This window comes from Stegostoma tigrinum, chromosome 1 (assembly GCF_030684315.1).
Source record: "Stegostoma tigrinum isolate sSteTig4 chromosome 1, sSteTig4.hap1, whole genome shotgun sequence".
Classification (NCBI taxonomy): Eukaryota; Metazoa; Chordata; class Chondrichthyes; order Orectolobiformes; family Stegostomatidae; genus Stegostoma; species Stegostoma tigrinum.
The window spans coordinates 105,517,941-105,540,497 of record NC_081354.1 but is presented as its reverse complement, the minus strand read 5'-3'; the positions used below and the strand labels follow the sequence as shown (position 1 = coordinate 105,540,497).

Genomic DNA, 22,557 nt, shown 5'->3' with positions numbered 1-22,557 from the left:
AGGAATTCAAAATTTGGGTCAGAGCCCCTGTCATTTCTTTTCTCATCTCCCACAGTAATCTGGGATTTATCCATAGAGTCATATAGCACAGAAAGAGACACCTCAGTCCAACCAGTCCTTGCCGAACATAATCCTAAACTAAACTAGTCCCACTTGCCTCTTCCTGACCCATATCCCTCCAAAGTTACCTATTCACATACACTTAGTCAAATGACTTTTAAAATATTGCAATTGTGCTCACATCCACTACTTTCTCCGGAAGTTCACTGCATATGCGAACCACCCTCTATGTAAAAATAATTGCCCCTCATGTAATTTTCAAAATCTCTCTCCTCCCATCTTAAAAACGTGCCCCGTTGTCTTGAAATCCCTTGCCCCAGGGAAAAGACGACTACCATTAAGACTATTTATACCCCTCATGATTTTATAAACTTCTACAAGATCACATCTCATACATCTACACTCCAGTGCGTGAAAAAAAAAGTCCCAGCCTATCCAGCCCTTCTTCATGACTCGAACCTTCCATACCCAGCAACATCCTGGCAAGTCACTTCCGAACCCTCACCGACTTAATAATATGTTTCCCACAAATTGGCAAACAGAGCTGGAAGCTGTACTCCAGAAGAGGCCTCACCAATGTCCTATACAACATCAACATGACTTTCCAGCTCCTATACTCAAAAGATTGAGCAATGAAGGCAAGCATGCTAAATGCCTTTTAATCACCTTTGAATTTGGCATCACATACAGACAAAGATGCACCAAAACCTCCAATACCTCCCCACTATGTCAACATTCTTGAGATACTCTCAGTTTCTCATTCCAAATATTGCACCAATATCCTCCTCCTCCTCCCCCCAAGTGAAGACAGATGTATTTAACACACTATTAATATCCTCTTGGTCCCTAATGGATACTTCTTTTTCCCTGGTGAACTTCTTTCCCTTGATATGTATAGAATATTTTGAGATTGGCCCCAGTTTTATTCATCTTTGCTCTCCCAACTGTTGTAAGCTTTCCCCCTGCGCTTTCTATGCTTATCTAGGGGTTCTGCTGACTTGCTCCCTTTGGGCCTGAATTCTCCCCAATTCTTTTTCTAATGCTCCCTTGCTACACTGTTCAACTGTAGATTTGCCCACAAGTAGTTGTTCCCAGTACTTTAGTCCTGCCTCATTTTAAAAATCTGCCTTCCCCAAAGACCTTTTTTTGCACACCATCTTTTTCCTTTTACATCACAAATGTCAATGAATATGGTGTTGTGGTTGTTATCACTCAAATGCTCTCCCACTGCCACCACGAAGGCCTGTCCAGCTTTATTCCCCAGAATTAGGTCCAGCGTTGCAGTGTTTCCTCCTAGGACCTTCTCCATGTCAGTTCAAAAATACCTCCTGAATATATTTCAAATAATATGCTCCCTCTGAACCCTTTACATTATGAACATCTCAATTTGATTGAGAAGTTGAAATCCCAAAAATAATTACCCTTTTAATATTTTTACACACCCCAACAAATTGTCTACATATTTGCTCCTCTATTCCCCGGTGACTGTTTTGGGGGGGGGGGGGGGGGGTTCCACAAAGAACCCTGACAATGTGACTGCCTTTTTTTTATTCCTAACCTCTACCCACAAATCCTCAATTGATGATCTTTCAAGATATCATCCCTCTTTTACTGGAATAACTGACTCCTTATCAAACAATGCGACACCACATCTTCTTTAATGCTGTCCCCTGTCCTGCCTGAATATCCTATACCTCAGACTGTTGAGTTCATGCCCTGCCCCTCTCTCAACCACATCTGATGGCAACACTGCAATTCCACATGTCAATCCACACGCGTCACTCATCTGCCTTACCTATAATACTTAGTATTAAACCAAAGGCCACGCAGCCTCACCTTACTCCCTTGCAACTCGATCTGCCTGAACTCCTTCTGCCTTGATTCCTTTGCTCATGTATATTGTGTTTCTATTAAACTAAAACTGTGCCCTCTCCACCCACGAAACTAATATAAACCAAAGTAATCCATATCTTGTGAACTAAAACTGAACTAGTTTTCCTCAAGGCATTGTTTCAGGAAATCTTGCAGAAACGTTCATAATCGTAAAAAGAAATAGATGCCCATTTAGGCAGAGACCTCACATAATATATTAAGACTGATAAACAATTCTCCACAAGTTGATAACAGAATTCAGCTTACAGTTTTAATTAAGGGTTGGGGTTTTCTCATTATCTGACATATACAACATGTTTGGCAGAATTTGGCTCCATCTTTATTTGATCCTGGCCAATAAAAAATGTTTTAATATTTTAAACTGAGTTTCCCCAATACTCACCACCTGCCATTAGAATTCAGAGAGCTACTTGTCAAATGTCATTACAATACTACAAGCTGATGGACCATTATACATTCCTGAGCAGTTGGTATTTGAAGTTATTACCTCAATATGAAACAAAACATTCATATTTTGTTTATCAAATGCTCAAGTATTGCTTTAGATTCAGTTTCTGAGCATTCTGTTTGACGCAATTGTTTCAATACAAAATAGGTTTGCAACATTTCTGTTGAAGAAGATGGGCTGAACACATCAGCCTTATTTTTTGCCTTGGTTCATTTTAGTTAACTTATCAAAAATTGTATCGGACAATCGAATTTCAAAATCATCTTCCACTGTTTCATAGGCTACTTTTCTTTATTTGAAATTTTATGGGCCTGAGGTATTAGTCAGACAGCCACAATTGATAGAAATCCAAACTTTTATTTAACATAGATACCTTTTAACAACATTCTAATTTTGGGAATAACAAGACTTGAATTATGCAAGGACAAACCGGAGAGGCACTCTAATCTCACTATAATAACCACTAACAATTAGCAAATGTTTAGACCATCTCCGATTTCCTGCAGGACAGTTTTCTGTACAATAGCCATTGCTTAGCACTCAAGGTGTTAGAATGTTGGCATATGCACAAACTCTATATAAAAGAGGCTACTTTTGAGCTATGAATTTGGGATTTTACTTTTGCCTCACATAGTGCTGCTGCAAATGTACGATAAGGAGGCGGTTCCTCCCCACACTCACTAATCTCAGTCATTTGGTTCTTTGAACACGATCCCACAATGACCAGACAGGAATGTGACCCTGCGATATTGGGTACACGACTTGGAATATGCGACATTTGCAACATTTGGAGAAGAGGGGAGAAATGATTCCAACAGTTATACAATACGTTTTTCCCATCAGATTACTGTGGTAAGATTAAAGTAATCTATACTTAGTATTTGAAAAGATTAACAAAATAATACATTTTCTCTACAGGAAAATGCACACCGATATTGTAACACTGCTCATCACTCAATCTTACTGCTGTGGTTAAGTAAAATTACGTCAGCCAGCTGTCTCGAAATTACTGGTCTAGTGCTTTCAGGTAAACCACCTTCAGGTAAATAAAAATTTACAAAAAGTTTTAAAGCTTTTCTGCAACTAACTATATTAAAATCAAATTTTCCTGCAGATACCACAAATTTTGGGCTGTCATTGTTAAGCAAAGTTGATAAGCAATAACACATGCACTATAATGAAACTATTTAACAATGGCTGAAATCAGAAGGTCACTGTACCTGCACTTCCAGATGTGATCAACTGTTTCACGAGGGGTGTAGATCGGACTGGCGTTGAGGACGGGGAACTGAAGCCACTGCCATAGGGACTGCTGCCTCCACTTGGGCTGAATGAACTTGGGTAAGCAGCAGGATAGAAAGAACTACTGTACAGACTCCGCCTTTTGCTCTCTGAAACGTATAAAACAAGTGATGTTGTCCCAAAAGTGATATATAATAGAATTATAATACATCTGAAATTAGCCAAAAAATTTTGCGGCAATGTCACCTTCCTCATGTCATTACAGCATTTTCAACATAAATACCGATAAAATTTGAAAAACTGATCAGCATGGATAACAGGCCCAATCAACTGATTATTCACAAAGCCCATCAGATGAAAATCAGGATGTGATGAGGAACTATGTCAAAGAAGTGGGTTGGAAGCAAAGTAGTTCAAAGAAAAGGATACAAGTTAGGAAAGGAATCACAATGAACTGAAGTTCAGAAGTTAAACAGACACTTGTAAACTTGCTTTTTCCTGCACATACCCAGTAGTTTATAAACGGGATACTCTACAATAACATGTGGCAGGCCTGTAACTGGATCTCACATGTATTTCAATGAGTTACAGGGCCCATTGTACCTCCACAGGTAACTAGGGTTCTGAAGGTTGGGAGAGGGCTTTGCAATTTTGAACATTGTGAATTCACAGGTTTGGAGTGTAATCCTTATGAATCCTGAACTAAAACAGAAGTAAAATATTGCAGATGTTAGAAATCTAACAACAACAAACAGGATGTTGGAAAGAATTGTATCAAAATAATGGGAACTGCAGATGCGGGAGAATCCAAGATAATGAAGTGTGGAGCTGGATGAACACAACAGGCCAAGCACCATCTCAGGAGCACAAAAGCTGATGTTTCGGGCCGAGACCCTTCAGAGAGGGGGGTGGGGAGAGGAAGTCACACATTGGAGAAACCAAGCGGAGGCTTGGGGACTGCTTTGCAGAACACCTCTGCTCGGTTCACAATAGACAACTGCACCTCCCAGTCACGAACCATTTTAACTCCCCCTCCCGTTCTTTAGAAGACATGTCCATCATGGGCCTCCTGCAGTGCCACAATGATGCCACCTGAAGGTTGCAGAAACAGCAACTCATATTCCGCTTGCGAACGCTGCAGCCCAATAGTATCAATGTGGACTTCACCAGCTTCAAAATCTCCCCTTCCCCCAGCACATCCCAAAACCAGCCCAGTTCATCCCCTCCCCCCACTGCATCACACAACCAGCCCAGCTCGTCCCCTCCCCACACTGCACCCCAAAACCAGTCCAACCTGTCTCCGCCTCCCTAACCTGTTCTTCCTCTCACCCAACCCTTCCTCCCACCTCAAGTCGCACCTCCATTTCCTACCTTCTAACCTCATCCCACCTCCTTGACCTGTCCATCTTCCCTGGACTGACCTATCCCCTCCCTACCTATACTCTCCTCTCCACCTATCTTCTTTTTGCTACATCTTCGGTCCGCCTCCCCCTCTCTCCCTATTTATTCCAGAACCCTCTCCCCATCCCCCACTCTGAAGGAGGGTCTAGGCCTGAAACGTCAGCTTTTGTGCTCCTGAGATGCTGCTTGGCCTGCTGTGTTCATCCAGCTTCACACTTTATTATCTAGGATGTTGGAAAGACTCAGCATATCGGGCAGCATCTGTGGAAAGCGAAAGCGTCAACATTTCAAGTGTAAAATGAATCTCCTTCAGAGCCTAAGGAAGGTTGTGAGGATAAATTTTGTACTTTCAAAAGGGGCAAGGCTAGGAAGAATATAAGGCAACTTCTGGGATTGGGTAGAAAGCAGGTGAGATTAACTGATGAAAATGTCATGGAACAAAAGTGAATGAAACAGAATAGTAATGGCTGTAGTAAAGAAACAAAACACTTGCTCACAGCATGAACAGCATAATACTAAACAGCCTTTCCCCAAAACAAAAATCTGAAAACAAGATTCAGATCAGCACAAAGCAAATAAAGGGCGAACTTCAAACAATTATAATCCTCAGGAAAAATAAGCTGAGAAAACTCAAGTCCGACATGTTCCCTGCAACCGATTGGCTTCACCCGAAGACATGGCTGAATTATGAGACACAGACCTACAATTGGAGCTTCTTTAAACACACAAGAAGCAGGCGAGAGGTCAAAATGAATATAGGACTCTAAGAGAATCAGACTGCTGAAATAATAACGAGGAACCAGAATACGGCAGGAGAGTTGAATTAACAATTTGCAATTTTCGCAGTGGAAGAAATTATCCAGAATCTTTATCAAAGGGTAAAAGGAGGAAAGAAACTTCAGTAACTATCACTAGTGTGAAGTACTAGCAAAACTATAAGAACACAAGAACTAGGAGCAGGAGTAGAATTCAAGCCCTGGAGCGTGCTGTCATTTCATGGCTGATCTCAACTTGGCCTCAACTCCACATTCCTGTCTGCTCTGCATAACCCTTCAACCAACAATTAAAAATGTGTCTATGTCCACTTAAATTTACCCAACATCCCAGCATCCACCACACACTGGGGTAGTGAATTCTATTGATTCACAACCATTTAAGTAATTTCTCATCTGTTTTAGATCTGCCACCCTTCAACCCAAAACCATGATAACTTATTCTAGATTGTTCCATGAGGAAACCTCCTTTCTACATCTGCTTTGTGAATCCCCTTTAGCATCTTATATACTACAATTGAGATCTCCTCTAATTCTTCTGAATGCCACAGAACATAGGCTTAAACTCCACCATCTCTTACCATAAAGCAAATCACTCTTCTCCGGAACCAAGTGAGTACAACTCCTCAGAACTGCCTCCAATACAACTACATCCTTCCATGTAAAGGGGCCAAAACTGTATGCAATACTGGAGGTGAAGTCTCATAATGCACAAATGCCTTGCACAAAAACAGAAATAGCTGGAGAAACTCAGCTGGTCTGTCAGCATTGAAAGAAAGCAGAATTAAGATTTTGAGTCCCTTCTTTAGAACTGAAGTTAGGCAGACTATGGGGAGGGCAGATAGTAAGCTAGGGAGGAAGAAAAGCTGAAAATGGGGAGCATGAATAGGTGAAATTAAGTTGGCTGTGCTGAAAGCAGCCACGTTAAGAAAAGGGCCTGGGGTGTGAAAGCAGGTAAAGGACACAGAAGGTGTTGAGCTCTAATATTACTGACTCAATATCAAGTATCAAAGGCTACAGACCCCAAATGTTGACGAGGGTGGTATGAAGCGGCAGGCAACTAGAAGCTCAGACATTTTTCCAGACAGAAAGTAGGCGTTCCACCAAGTGGTCACCCAGTCTGTATTTTGCCTCCTTGGTGTAGAGGAAACCACGTTGTCAGCAGCAAATACAATAGTCAGATTGAGTGGTGCAGGTAAATCGCTGCTTCATCTGGAAGGCATATGTGGAGGCTTGGGTAGAAAGGAGGGAGACAAACAGGAAAATGTTGCCCTTCTGTGAATGTATAGGCAGGTGCTATGAGGATTGGAGCGGGGAATATGTCCGGCGGCAGCACCTCTGCAGAAGGTGACATCAGAATAGATGCAATGGAGACACAGAAACTCAGATGAAATGAAATTCTTATGGGAAGCAATGAGTGACAATGTAGAATCCAGGTGATTGCCAGTTACTGGAGAGCCCTAAAGTATAGTGGGTTTGCACATCCAAAGTGAAGAGGCAGCAGCTAATGCCCACAAATTGGGAATTTTCACACTGATGTAAAGCATTGCAAGAAGCGTGGATCCAAGTGGAAAGAGACTGGGCAACGAGAAAAAGAAAATCAACTTAAGGTAGGAAGAAACAAGTTCCATGGGGCAAGCGCAGACAGAAACAGTGAATCTGCCTGGGCAATTCTGTTTGTGGATTTTTGGAAGATAGAAGTGGGGTGTGCTGGGTTGTGGGGTGGGGGGAGAACAACCCTCAGATGAGATGATTATTGCTAAGTATTGATACAGTCCCCTGATGTTTGACAGTGGGATCATAGTCTAGGGGGAAAACAGGAGGTGGCGTCACAGAGCTGGTGCTCAGCCTCTGCAGCGTTGAGGTCAGTATGCCAGACAACAATAGCACCACTCATCAGCAGGCTTGATTAGTCAGGGTTAGATCTGAAAGCACAAAAAACAGTGAGTTCAGAGGGAGAAAGATTTGAATGGGAGAGGGCAGAGAAATTGAGGCAATGTTAGGTCGACAGTTCTTAACAAACAAGTTGAGTGCAGTTAAAAGGCCAGAAGGAAGGGTCCAGATGAAGGCTGAGTGTTGAAAGGGACTATGGGAGGGGGAAGGGACTCTTGTTCAAAGAAGCATTGATAGGGTGAATAGCCAAGGTCCATTCCCAGGGTAGCGGAGTCCAAAACGAGAAGGCACAGGTTTTGGTGAGAGAGGATAGATTTAAGAGGGATACAAGGGGCAACTTTTTCATGCAGAGGGCAGTGCATGTGTGGAATGATCTGTCATAAGATTACTTTTATTCATTTGTGGAACGTGTACGTCGCTGGCTGGCCAGCATTTCTTGCCCATTCCTAGTTGCCTTTGAGAAGGTATAGTGGCGAGCTGCCTTCTTGAACCGTTGCAGTCCTCCTACTGTAGGTTGACCCACAATGCCTTTGAGGGAATTCCAGGATTTTACACAGCAAAAGCGGAAAAAACGGCAATATATTTCCAAGTCAGGATAGTGAGTGGCTTGGAGGGGAAAGTGAAGGTGTGTGTTCCCATATGTCTGCTGCCCTTGTCCTTCGAGATACAAGTGGTCATGGGTTTGGAGGTTGTCTGAAAATCTTTGATGAATTTCTGCAATGCATCTTGTAGACAGCACACACTGCTGCTATTGAGTATTGGTGGTGGACGGAGTTGATGCTTGTAGATGTAGTTCCAATCAAGTGGGCTGCTTTGTCCTGGATGTTGTCCAGCTTCGAGTATTGTTGGGGCTTCAACCATCCAGGCAAGTGGGGAGTATTCCATCACACTCCTGACTTGTATCTTGTAGATCGCGGACAGGCTTTGAGGAGTCAGGAGATGAGTTACTCGCCGCAGTATTCCTAGCTTCTGACCTGATGTTGTAGCCAGTGTCTATGTGGTAAGTCCAGTTGAGTTTCTGGTCAATGATAACCCCCAGGATGTTGACGGGGGGGATTCAGTGATGGTAACACCATTGAATGTCATGGGGCGGTGGTTAGATTTTCTCTTATTGGTGATGGTCATAGCCTGGCATTTGTGTGGCATGAATGTCACTTGCCACTAGTCAGCCCAAGCCTGGATAGTGTCCAGATCTTGTTACATTTGAACACAGACTGCTTTAGTATTGGAGGATCATGAATGGTGCTGAACATTGTTCAAACATCCCCACTTCTGACCTTATTGCTCATGTTTGAACCAAGGCTGTAATGAGGTCAGGAGCCAAGTGGCCTTGGCGGAATCCAAACTGGGCATCACTGGGCAGGCGCTGCTTGATAGCACTGTTGATAACACCCTCCATCACTTTACTGATGATTGAGTAGACTGATGGAGTGGTAATTGACCACGTTGGATTTGGCTTGCTTTGTGTATACCGGATGTACTTTGGCAATTTTCCACATTCTTTATTCATTCAATGGGATGAGGGCATCACTGGCCAGGCAGCATTTATTGCCCATCCCTAATTGCCCAGAGGGTAGTTAAGAGTCAACCACGTTGCTGTGGGTCTGGAATCACATGTAGGTAGTTAAGAGTCAACCACGTTGCTGTTGGTCTGGAATCACATGTAGGCCAGACCAGGTGAGTATGGCAAATTCCTTCCCTAAAAGGGCCTTAGAGAACTAGATGAGCTTTTTCTGACAATTAGCAATGGATTCACGGTCATCATTAGATTCTTAATTCCAGATATTTATTGAATTCAAATTCCACCATCCTTGCCATGGGATTCAAACATGGATCCCCAGAACATTACCTGGGTCTTTGGGTTAACAGTTCAGTGATAATACCACAAGGCCATTACCTCCCCATTGCTGCCAGGTAGATACCAGTGGTGTAACTGTACTTGAACAGATTGGCTTGGGGCGGGGGAGGAGAGAACAAGTTCTGGAACACGAGTCTTCAGTGCCATTGCTGGAATGTTTTCAGAGTCTGTAGCCTTTGCAGTTTCCAGCGTCTCCAAGCGTTTCTTGATCTCATGTGGAATTTCTTTCCTTCATTGGACGGGGTATTGAGTACATGAGTTGGCAGGTGATGTTACAGTTGTATAAGGCTTTGGTTCGGCCACATTTAGAGTACTGTGTGCAGTTCTGATCGCCACATTACCAAAAGGATGTGGATGCTTTGGAGAGGATGCAGAGGAGGTTCACCAGGACATTGTCTGGTATGGAGGGTGCTAGCTGTGAAGAGAGGCTGAGTAGATTAGGATTATTTTCATTAGAAAGACAGAGATGGAGGGGGCGGGGGGACCTGATTGAGGTTTACAAAATCATGAGGGGTATAGACAGGGTGGATAGCAAGAAGTTTTTTTCCCCCCCTCCCAAGAGTGAGGGACTCAATTATCAGGGGTCATGAGTTCAAAGTGAGAGGAGGAAAGTTTAAGGGAGATATGCGTGGAAAGTTCTTTACACAGAGGGTGGTGGGTGCCTGGAACGCGTTGCCAGTGGAGGTGGTAGACACAGACATATTAGCGTCTTTTAAGATATATCTGGACAGGTACATGGATGGGCAGGGAGCAAATGGACACAGACCCTTAGAAAATAGATGACAGGTTAGACAGAGGATCTCGATCGGCGCAGGCTTGGAGGGCCGACGGGCCTGTTCCTCTGCTGTTATTTTCTTTGCTCTTTGAATGAATCAAATTAGCTGAAGACTGGTATCTATAATGCTGGGGACCACTGGTGGAGGCCGAGATGAGTCATCCATTTGGTACTTCTGGCTGAAGGTTGCTGCGAATGCTTCAGCCTTATCTTTTGCACTGATGTGCTGGGCACTTCCACCATTGAGGATGGGGATATTTGTGCAGCCTCCTCCTCCAGTGAGTTGTTTAAATTGTCTACCACCATTCATGACTGGATGTGGCAGAACTGCGGAGCTTAGACATGATTTATTGGTTATGCTGGAAGTGAATACCATCACAATGTTAAAAAGGCATCTTGATGGGCACAGAATAGGAAGGTTTTAGAAGGATATAGGCCAAATGCTGGCAAATGGGCCCAGTTTTTAAATAAGATATCTGGTCGGCATGGATGAATTGGACTAAAGAGTCCGTTTCCATGCCGTACAGCTCTCTGACACTGACTCTAAACGGGCACAGGCATGAATTTGATGGAAGGCACATCGGAAAGTCATTGAGGTCAGGCACAGAAAAATAAAGCTGACTCCTCAACTTTCAGTGTACACTGCAAGGTTAGAAGAGATAGTTACACTTGATACAAGGTGGATTTAGGAGGAAGGATGAAGACACAGGGAGGGACAGGGTGAAATTTTCCAGGACAGTTTGCAGCTTGCATTTCTTCATGCCCGAGACATAGAGAAGTTGTTTCTGTTAGAACATCAAATCCGCTAGATTAGAACTGGATGGGGATCAGGATAGCTCCGAGATAGTACAAGACGGTGCTGATGGAGATAGAGAGATTGAGAGTGTGCATGTGGCAATGAGCGGCACTGAATACAGATCTCAAAGATGCAGTGAGAACCAAAGTCTGGAGATTGCTGCATGCCATAGAGATACTAGCAATCCTACATAGATTTAACATGAAGTTTGACAGCATCTATGGAGAGAAAGCAGAGTTAATACCCTTCAGCGCTGACAGCCTTCCTCCATGTCCTTTATTCACATTCAAACCCCAGGCACTGTCATAAGTTAGGCTGCTTCAGCACAGCCAACTCATTTTCACTTACTCATGGTCCAATTAGCAGCTTTTCTTCCTCCCTGGTTTGCCATTATCCACCCCTTTGTTATACTGGCAGCTTTCCAAGCCTCTAGGATTTGACCAGAATATTAGGATTCTTGGAAGATAACTGCCACCGCATTCCCTATCTCCAGCTACATCTTTTAATATCCGAGGAGGCATCCCATCAGGTTCAGGCAAACTCTCAATCTTTCACTCCTTTACTGTCCCTTCCATTTTTTGTCAAGTGATAATTACATTTTATTCCCCCTCCATGATTGTTTAGAATTTTGGAATGGTAACTGAATATTTTTAAAATAGTGGTGGATAGCACCTTCCTAGGCAGGTGAAGTGGGGGTTACGTGGTACTTGGGAATGTAGAAATCGAAACACAAACAGAGTAGTCACGATTTTACTGAATGCTGGAACAAATGCAAAGGGCCAAATGATCTACTCCTACTCCTCTTTCGTATGTTACAAATTATACAGAAGTGTGCAGTGGTGCTCCCAAGTGTCAGCATTGGGGCTGCTGCTATTTATGAATCAGTAGAAATAATAGATACAAACCTAAATAAATGCAATGAGTGGAATAGAATTTCAAATTTTCATTAGACTCAAAATTTTAAAATGTAAAGGATAATGACAGCACGGTGGCTAAGCGGTTAGCACTGCAGCCTCACAGCCCAGGGACCCGGGTTCGATTCCAGCCTCGGGTAACTGTGTGCGGAGTTTGCACATTCTCCCCGTTGTCTGCGTGGGTTTCCTCCAGGTGCTCCGGTTTCCTCCCACAGTCCAAAGGTGTGCAGGCTGGGTGGATCAGCCATGTTAAATTGCCCGTAGTGTTCAGGGGTGTGTGGGTTATAGGGGGATGGGTCTGGGTGGGATGCTCTAAAGGGACAGTGTGGACTTGTTGGGCCGAAGGACCTGTTTCCATTCTGCAGGGAATCTAATCTAATCTAATAACAGGATTCTTGGAGGACAAACAGAATAGCAAAATGGGCAGACACATATTAGATAAAATATAGAAAAGTTTTATACCAAGTCATTTTAATGCAAAAAACGTGGAATGGCAGTATGAATTACAGTATAATTTTAATTGGAGCTGGATCAGATATTGGGAATTACGTACACAAGTCTTAGATGTTGACAAGTTGAGAAAATTATTCCAGGTCATATAGGAGCTCTAGCTTCACAAAGATAGGGATGAGTTTAAAAGCAAGGAATTTGAGCTAAATCTTTATGAAAGACTGATTAACATGCTTGGATTCTCACAGCCAGTTCTGCACACAGATTGGTGGGAAAACTACTTCAGTGTCACAGTGAAAACCATACAGAGAGAGATGAGAGAACCCAGGTTATATCCTGACTGTACAGAATACAAAGGAGAAATTTGAAGGAGTTCAATATCCTGGAGATATCTTGATACAGTAGAAAGGATAAACCATTTTTGGCAGCAGAAGGGACAGTAATAAGAGTGACAGAATCAATGATTGGCAAAAGACCTGAATACGAGAAGGGAAAATAAAATAAAAGAGAGATGGTATCTGAAAGCATTGATTCAAAGTATAGTGGAAGCAAACTGCATAATAATTTTAAAAAGAGAATTGAAAAGGGCTGTGTCTGCTGACACCCCAACAGCTTCACTGTGCATGTGCAACTTGTGCACAGGCGCACTTCATGAAACACTCTGCCAATAAATAAAAACCATGGCGGCTCCTACAAAGTACAACAAATATGAGCAAACAGGACAGAATGGTATCATTGGCAGTGCTAGCACGAGTACTGACAGCGATTTTTGGGAGGTGTCAGCAGACTTTCTCAGTGTACAAATACTTGATATGAATCATTTTCTGCATTATGGAACTACATGGACAGTCAAACAACACAGTCAGTCATTCGAATGATGGACCTCCTTTGTACTGCAACTTGTTTATTGCAGGCTCGCTGAGTTAAACTTCATTTTAAGGTCAACAACAGGCATCAGATTCAATGCTGGGTTTGAAAAATATTGCAGAAGGCAGTGTAAATGTGTTTCTACCAATGTGAGAATGTTCTTTGCATTTCCATGAGGTTATAATCTGTGCTACACAATCAAGAGAACAAAAATTCAAACACTTGAAATTAAACCAACATTCCCACAGCTCTCAATATACTGGTTACAACAAATAGGTAAGCCACCTTGGGTAACACAAACATGAGCACAAGGACTTCTTTGATTTAATTATGCCTTAAAGGCATAAACTGCAAATATTATTGAGAAAAATGAGAGGATCCTACTTATCACCTTGCTGAAATAATTAGTCATTAAATCTTGAATACATTCAAAAAGCTCCACTCCATCACCTAGATTACTTTTTGGGCTTGAAGACATTGCATACCCATTGCTCGTAACTAGTATAGTCAAATACATTTTCTCATATTGATAGTGACCAAAGTACATAATTGAGCAACTTATCAAGACATTAACAGTTTCCAGAAACAGAAATGAGTTAGCTCATTTTGAAGATGCAGTACGTAACTATCTCCGGCACCATGGTATTGTTTACTGACTAAATTTCTTTCCCCCAGATGAGATTCAGCAATCACAGAAAAATAGTGAAGTTATTTTGGACTACAGCTTAATGCAAAGTCAGAATACCATTACCTAAAACAGGCTGATTACACTGATCATCAGAAATAGACATGAAGATCCTATCTTGCAACATATCTGGCACATTTCCCAAAGTATATATGTGCTGTTGCTCACTTGGTTCAGCAATGAAGTCAAAGTTATTTAAGATAATGGCTTTGTGTATAGGTCTGTCAATTATTTTTCAAAAGAAGCATTTGTTGATAACTTCTGCCTGTTTAGTAGTGCCAACTTAAATACCATGTCTTGAAATTCTGCTTTCCTTGCAAGTGTGGCTGTAAGTTTAACAGAGCGGTAATGATGATGATGATGGGTATTGTTGATTTCCTCTAATTAGGCTTCTGGCAGTATTCAAATACCATACCTCCACATGAATACAAAAAGTACTGTTACTACATGTCTGATCACCTAATAAAGGCAACCATAAGAATTAAAAAATGCATCCTTAAATAGCAAAAAAATAATCACAGGGAAAAATGTTTTGACTATTATACTGCAAAATTAATAAAATGCAATGTTTTCAAATTTGGAAACATTAGGCAATGTACATTTTTACCCACACTTGAAAGCAATCAAATACTTGAAAAGGTGTAAAATAATAAGTTCCAGTTTGAATAAAAAAGGTCTGAACACTGTCAGAAATTATTTCTGACATCAAATTAAAAATTTCCACTAAAACAGTGAAGGTACCTGATTTGTTACCTGCCAATGTTTGATCAAGCCTATGTATCAATGACTTTTTTGCTGTTTCCATTTCTGAATTTGGATGATCCAGCACTTGTCTGCACCACTGCAATGGACTAAAAGCCTTTTGAACAGGGGTTGGCAACCTCTTTGGTGACGTGTACAACCTATAGTTGAAAAGAAAAAATATTTGCTGGATTAATTAGATGGCTGGCAATCTTTCTTCACCACAATATATCATCAGGTCCACTGGTTTTATTGTCTTTCCCATTACCTTCCCTCAAGTGTTTTAAAAACAATTTTGATGGATAAATCAATATACCTTATATACTAACTGCTGTTTTATTAAGTTACTGGGCTTATCCAATACTCTTCTCATCTTCAACACACAAATTGACTGCTGCGTTTTACTACATTACAATAGTAAGTATTTGAAATAGCCTGTGAAGTGTTTTGGCTTGTCCTGATCCTTTTACAAAAAAAAAAGCTATATTCTTTCTTCATTATGGACAGATTTAAAGTAGCATAAATGCAGTTACTATTATGCTCCAACCTGTTTTGCCCTCTTCAAAAGTAATAAGAATGGTTCCTCTGTAAAGCAAGTTAAAACTTGTAAAACAGAAAATAAAAACTCTACCAAGATTTGAAGCCTAAACTAAAAAATGCGAAATTGTGTCAATATGCACATTTCCACACTGCCCTTCAGAACGAAGGTGAAACATCGTTACAAAATACCACTGCTTTCTCAATTCTACATGGTCTTATCCAGCAACCCATACTTAACTGTTTTGAAAAACAATTTTGGAGTAATTAATAAAAATCACAATATCAAGGCCATCAGTAATTAAAATAAAAATCAGCAGAACTAGAACCATGCAAGTGAAATTTTAGGTGTGAAGCCTGGTTTAGAATCTGTCTATGTTTCAACTGGGAGCCAGACTGGTTTTATTTCCAAAGTAGGAATTTATAAAATGCCACACTGACTGTCTACAAATTGTGCACTTTCCAAACAAAATAAAATGTATTACAAATCTGCAAATGTAAATTCACCCCAGAGATTTATATGTGGGTCTGTTCAGGGGCGAGAGTCAGACAGCACGAACAAGGGCGAGTGACAGCGAGAGAGACATACACTTTACTGCAAGTGCAACATTACAGCATCTGTTGCAAATCTCAAAACACTGGTTTTGAGGATTAACAATGGTCTAAAATTGTAGGGGTTAAACCTATAGGCCACCTTCATGGGAGACACTTGCAAAAGATCTGGAGTATGAACCACATTCCTGACAAATTAAAAATTTCAAAACCATTTGCCAACATTTAGGCAGATCTCACTCACTGATGTTCTTGATATTTTCAAGTATTTTAAATGTCTGAAGAAAATTAGGTTTTTGAACACAGGATACAGGTAACTTTAAAGGTCGGTTTGTCCAAGCTGGGCTTTGGGCTCTGGATTAGAAAATTCTCAGTTTAAGCATATAATCTGAGTTGATGACCCCACAATTTTCAAAGCAGTGTGGTGATTTTTTACATGACCTCAACATGCTTTCCCCGATCAAAAATCAACTGGTCACTTATTTCAGAATACTTGCATTCTATAGGGAATAATGAACTGAATATGATGTGAGGGAATGCTATGTAAAACATTCACAAAAGAATCAAGCCCTGGCCCCATGCATTATATGCTTTATATAAACAATGAGGCAGGTGTAGTTATGAAATCATTACTGCAATATGAAGCAGAGAGGAAGAACAAAAGTTTATTGCTCCTAGAAAGAACATTTGTGAAAGACTTACATAAACCCAATGCATTTTCAATACTAAATGACATTCGAACACCAGATGGTGAGAATAGAATATTCTTCTATTGAACAGAATAAGTATGAAACACTTACAAACTACTACTTGCGGAAGCATATTTTCTTATAACCACAGTTTCAGCTGCTTTCTTTCTGCCAATAGGATATTTTCTAAACATATTCAGGTATGTCCATACAGAGCTCTGGAAAAAGTGTGATTTGAACCTGAACCTTCTGGTTCAGAGGTAGGGACACCGCTACAGCCTCAAAAGGCCAAAAGATGGATTTGGAAACATGACCATTGAATTCAATTAAACAATCAATTGATTTCCAATAAACATAGTAATCACTTGGCAAAGTCAGTTGATAAAAAGAATTGTCTTCTGGATGCATATGCTATGCATTGCGCAATTTAATAATTCAAGTAAACCTACCATCAACGCATCTTTTGCTTAAAATCATCTACTGTGCAACAGTATTGTAGCCTGAAAATGTATAAACAAGCAGAGGCATATTAACTGAAAGGGGAAATAACTTATTAATTATAATGGCACAAAGTAATCTGGGTAATTGCAAAACATAAAACTATAATATTAATTTAGTGAGATAAATTAAATCAATTTGGCAGAGAGATTAACAGAATTTCATAACCTAACTTTTCAATGACAGACAGTTCAAAGCAGTGCTCCTAAAGGTAGACAGGTAAATAGGTTGCCTTACTGTAGAATTCCCTTCAAATGCAAATATGATCTCAGGATAATAACAAAGAAATCTTACAATTTAAGATTAATGATTAATTTTGCCCTAGATATAAATCTGGTAGCAAGGTGGGTAATATTATTTTTTGATTAATCTTGGCTAACAAAACCAAACTCAACTCATCGAATATTAGTGCAGTCAACTCAAGGCAACTTAATCAGATTAATCTTCAGATGATGATCTCATCAGAAGAGGCACACTTGCAGAAATAAAACAGAATAACAGTAAAATCAAAGTCTGTATTATTCTAATCTTGAGAGTGTCAAATCAAGACACTTGTATGAAATTATTCCTGAGTTTGACAAATAGGAAAGCAACTTCTGGAAGGATCGGAAGGACAACATGTTAATGCATTTCAACCAAGTTTTGGCCTACACTATGTGCATTTTTATGTTGATGGAAGTCAGGGTATATTGAGTAAACATGTACATTATTAGAACCATATAAACTGCACAAAAAGTTACATGCCAGTTAGAATATATACATATTTACTTAAAAGGTATTTACTTTTAACCATCGTTAAATATTTCAGTCAGATTTGAAGTTGTGCAAACAAAGAAATTGCTCAATTGGTTCCATGCTATTTTCTCTAAATGGTAAATTTAAATAATTCAAAAGGCAGATAAAATTAATAATTCAAAAAGCATTTGAAATATGAGAAACTCCTCACCAAGATGAAATTTTGTTCTTTACTATTATATATTAGAAGTCATGTACTTTAAACTGTAGAATAACCCAAGCATTATTTCCATAAAATCTTAAGTCCAGCTGTACATGATGGGTACCCAGTAAGGAGTTTTTTTCAATAGTAAATTATGCAAAACTATTGAAAGATATGGAATTAGCTTGATTAAAATCTTGCATGGATTTCTAGTAGATAATCAGATCAAGCAATTCCAAAGTTTAGCACATTTTTTAAGATAGTACTTTCTAGAGTGTCACATTCAAGGGCAAGACCAACACTTACATTGCACATAAGGAGAGCGCTGCTTAGATAGCAAGTGGACTGAGACTGGTATGGCTGTTCATAAGTTCACAAGATACAGGAGTAGAATAGGCTATTTGGCCCTCTGAAGACTGCCTATCATTCGATCATGGTTGATTTGCTCCTCATTCCCATTTTCGTTCCTTCTCCCCATAACCGTTCAATCCATTACCAATGAAAAATCTGTCTAACTCCTCCTTAAATTTACTCACTGTCCCAGCATCCACCATACTTGGGGTAGCAAATTTCACAGATTCACAGCCCGTTGGGAGCAGTAGTTTCTCCGCAACTGTTTTAAATTTGCTACACATTATCGTAAGACTATGACCCCTCATCCTAAAATGCCCCACAAGAGGAAGCATCTGCTCTAAACCTATTTCATCTATATCTTTTATCACTCCTTTTAAAAAAAAAAGCCTTTTATCATCTTGAATATCCTAATTTGATCTCCCCGCTTTCTTCTGAATTCCATAGGGTACAGGCCTAAACTGTTCAATCTTTCCTCATATGACAAACTCCTCTTCTCTGGGATTAATCCTGTGTGAACCTCCTTTGAACTGCCACAATTGCCACTACATCCTTCTTCACATAAGGGAACCAAATCCGTGCTTTATACTCTAGGTGCGGTCTCACCAATGCCTTATATACTTGCAACAATATTTTCTACTCGCTATCTTTTATTATTTTAGCTATAAAAACCAACATTTCATTCACTTGCTTTATATCTGCTGTGCCTACATGCTAGCTTCCTAACTCATGAACAAGGACACCCACATGTCTCTGCACTGGAGCACCCCAAAGTCTCTCCATATTCAGATAATAGTTATCTTCCCACTTTTCTGGTCAAAATGCATAACCTCATACTTATCCATCTGTCACATTTTGCCCTGTCTCCTAACCCATTTACATCTATTTGTAAGGTTCTTGTTCCCTCATTGTGATTTACCTACCAGCCTAGCTATTCGTGTCGTCTGCAAATTTGGCTATAGAGCCTTCTATCCCTGCATCCAAATCGCTAATGTAGATTGTAATAGCTGGCATCCAAGAAGCAAACACGGGAGGCTGCTGAGCAAGGTGAGGGCCCATGGTGTTCGAGGTGAGCTACTGGCTTGGATTGAGGATTGGCTGTCTGACAGGAGGCAGAGAGTTGGGATAAAAGGCTCTCTTTCGGAATGGCAACAAGTGGTGTCCCGCAGGGTTCAGCGTTGGGGCTGCAGCTGTTCACCTTATATATTAATGATCTTGAAGGGGGGACTGGGGGTATTCTGGCAAAGTTTGCCGATGATACAAAGATAGGTGGACAGGCAGGTAGTACTGAGGAGGTGGGGAGGCTGCAGAAAGATTTAGACAGTTTAGGAGAGTGGTCCAGGAAATGGCTGATGAAATTCAACGTGAGCAAATGTGAGGTTTTGCACTTTGGAAAAAAGAATACAGGCATGGACTATTTTCTAAATGGTGAGAAAATTCGTAAAGCAGAAGTGCAAAGGGATCTGGGAGTGCTGGTCCAGGATTCTCTAAAAGTTAACTTGCAGGTAGAGTCCGTGATTAAGAAAGGGAATGCAATGTTGTCATTTATCTCAAGAGGGTTGGAATATAAAAGCAGCGATGTGCTTCTGAGACTTTATAAAGCTCTAGTTAGGCCCCGTTTAGAATACTGTGTCCAATTTTGGGCCCCACACCTCAGGAAGGACATACTAGCCCTGGAGCGTGTCCAGCGGAGATTCACACGAATGATCCCTGGAATGGTAGGTTTAACGTACGATGAACGGCTAAGGATCCTGGGATTGTACTCATTAGAGTTCAGAAGGGAGATCTAATAGAAACTTATAAGATAACGTATGGCTTAGAAAGGGTGGACGCTACGAAGTTGTTTCTGTTAGGCGGGGAGACTACACCCGTGGGCACAGCCTTAAAATTAGAGGGGGTAAATTTAAAACGGAAAGGAGACAGCATTTCTTTAGCCAGAGAGAGTGGTGGGCTCATGGAATTCATTGCCACGGAGTGCAGTGGAGGCCGGGACGTTAGATGCCTTCAAGGCAGAGATCGACAAATTCTTGATCTCACAAGGAATCAAGGGCTACGGGGAGAGTGCAGGGAAGTGGAGTTGAAAAGCCCATCAGCCATGATTTAAATGGCGGAGTGGACTTGATGGGCCGAATGGCCTTACTGCCACTCCTATGTCTTATGTTAACTTGTGCACCTCATTAGTTACTTCATGTCATTCTAAAAAGCTCATTTATCCCCACTCTCTGTCTTCTGTCCATCAGCTAGCCATCTATCCAAGCTAATAAATTACCCCTAACCCCATATGATTGAACCTTGGGAATCGGCTTTATGTGTGGCACCTTATCAAACGTCTTCCAGAAGTCCAGATATATTACATCTAGAGAATCCCCACTATCCACTTTTGTGTTACATCTTCGAAGAACTCCAGCAAATTAGTCAAACATGATCTGCCCTTCATAAAACCATGCTGACATTTTCACTTTCCAAATTTCCTGACATTGCTTCTTTGATAATTGATTCTAAAACTTTGTCAACAACAGACATTAAGTTAGCTGGTCTGTAATTTCCCACATATTGTCTCTATCCCTTCTTGAATAAAGGTGTTACATTTAACACCTTTTCCAACCCACCAAAACCTATGTCCAGGGATTTTTGGAATATTTTAATCAATGGATACACTATCTCCACCGCCACCTCCTTTAAGACCTTGGGATGTAGGTCATCAGACCCGGGCGACTTGTTTGCCTTCAATCCTAACAGGTTCTTGGGTATCTTTTCCCTATCGATGTTGGTTGTTCTACATTCTACCCTTTCTATTGACTTGTCCATTTCAATAGGATTGGTACTATTGTCCTCTAACATGGAAAACTGAGGCCATGATAATAAAATGTGAGGCTGGATGAACACAGCAGGCCAAGCAGCTTGGCCTGCTGTGTTCATCCAGCCTCACATTTTATTATCTTGGAATCTCCAGCATCTGCAGTTCCCATTATCTCTGAAACTGAGGCCATGTACTGATTTAAGCATCTCTGCCATTTCCCTGTTCCCCACTACTAACTCCCCAGCTTCATCTGCCAAGGGGCCAACATTCACCTTAGTGACTCTCCTTCCTTTTATATCCCTATAGAAGCTTACTTATAGAAGCCAAGAAGGATGCACTATTAATGTGATTCATGGTTAACTTGTAAACCAAGCAGCTTGACTATGGTTGGTCAGAATATTACACAGACATTAAACCTAATACATAAATGAGTAATGCAGCATCTGAATTACAGTGCAGGAGACATAAAGGTACAGAGGCCTTAATCCAAAAACAAAACAGCAGATTGTATTAAATAGTACGTTTCTCCAGCTGTTTGCAAAAAGGAAGTTACTTAAATGGACCAGAACTGTCTATACTTGGAAAATTTCAAAACAGAGTCTAACATTAGAGGTGATTCTGCAATTGTCCTCCTCATGCTGGATAATCCTTAATGAGTAAGAAATTACACTCAACCAATTTAGGATTCAGGTAACAACAATATAATGCAGATGGTGGGTATCTACAATAAAAACAAATGCTGGAGAAATTCAGTGGAAAATTGTAAAGAAGTCATATCAAACTCATTACATTAACTCATTTTTCTCTACAGATGCTATCATATTGGCTGAGTTTACTCAAGCATTTTGTTTTTTCTAATTTAGGATTGTCAGTGGACTCTCAGTAATCCACTTGAGTATACTGGAAGTTACATATATGAAGATTCATCCTATGCAGACAGAAAGAGCATACAGATGCAACGCACCTGTTTCAAATGAACAGGCCAGCTGACAGATATTCATCTTTCATTTCCCAGGGCAGAGTCACAGTGGGCATAGGTTAACTGCACAATGAACAAATTACAAACATCATTCCTTTTCACAGTGCCTGCTGATACTATGATTGCACTGCGCAGCCAAAATTTACCACACTGTTCACCAGCTGCATGCAACAATAAAATGTCCAAGACTGTAACTTGTTTATAAGACTTAAAGCTAACATGCTCCTCTTAAGAGAAGGTGCATTGCAACTGTAACAGATTTTTGTAATATGCATTCATAGGGTGCGTATGTTGTTGGCAAGGCCAGCATTTTTTTTGTATAATCGAACTGTCATCAAGAAATGGGGGCAATTCAGCCACTGCAGTCCATGTAGTATTGGCACACCAAGAAGACTGGTCAGCAGTACCAGGAATTGGA

General features: G+C 40.8%; 1 protein-coding gene across 3 annotated transcripts in view; it reads right to left on the bottom strand.

Moving 5' to 3' along the window:
• slain2 (SLAIN motif family, member 2) overlaps nucleotides 1-22,557 on the bottom strand; it is a 61,225-nt gene that overhangs the window by 22,329 nt on the left and 16,339 nt on the right. For 2 of the 3 annotated variants that reach the window (XM_048530772.2, XM_048530751.2), the window contains exons 2-3: nucleotides 14,797-14,957; nucleotides 3,622-3,792 (exon numbers count right to left, since the gene is read on the bottom strand). In XM_048530772.2, the coding sequence (XP_048386729.1) occupies nucleotides 3,622-3,792; nucleotides 14,797-14,957 (332 nt within the window). The remainder of the gene's footprint in view (nucleotides 1-3,621; nucleotides 3,793-14,796; nucleotides 14,958-22,557) is intronic. The other variant, XM_048530761.2, reaches the window with a different exon arrangement.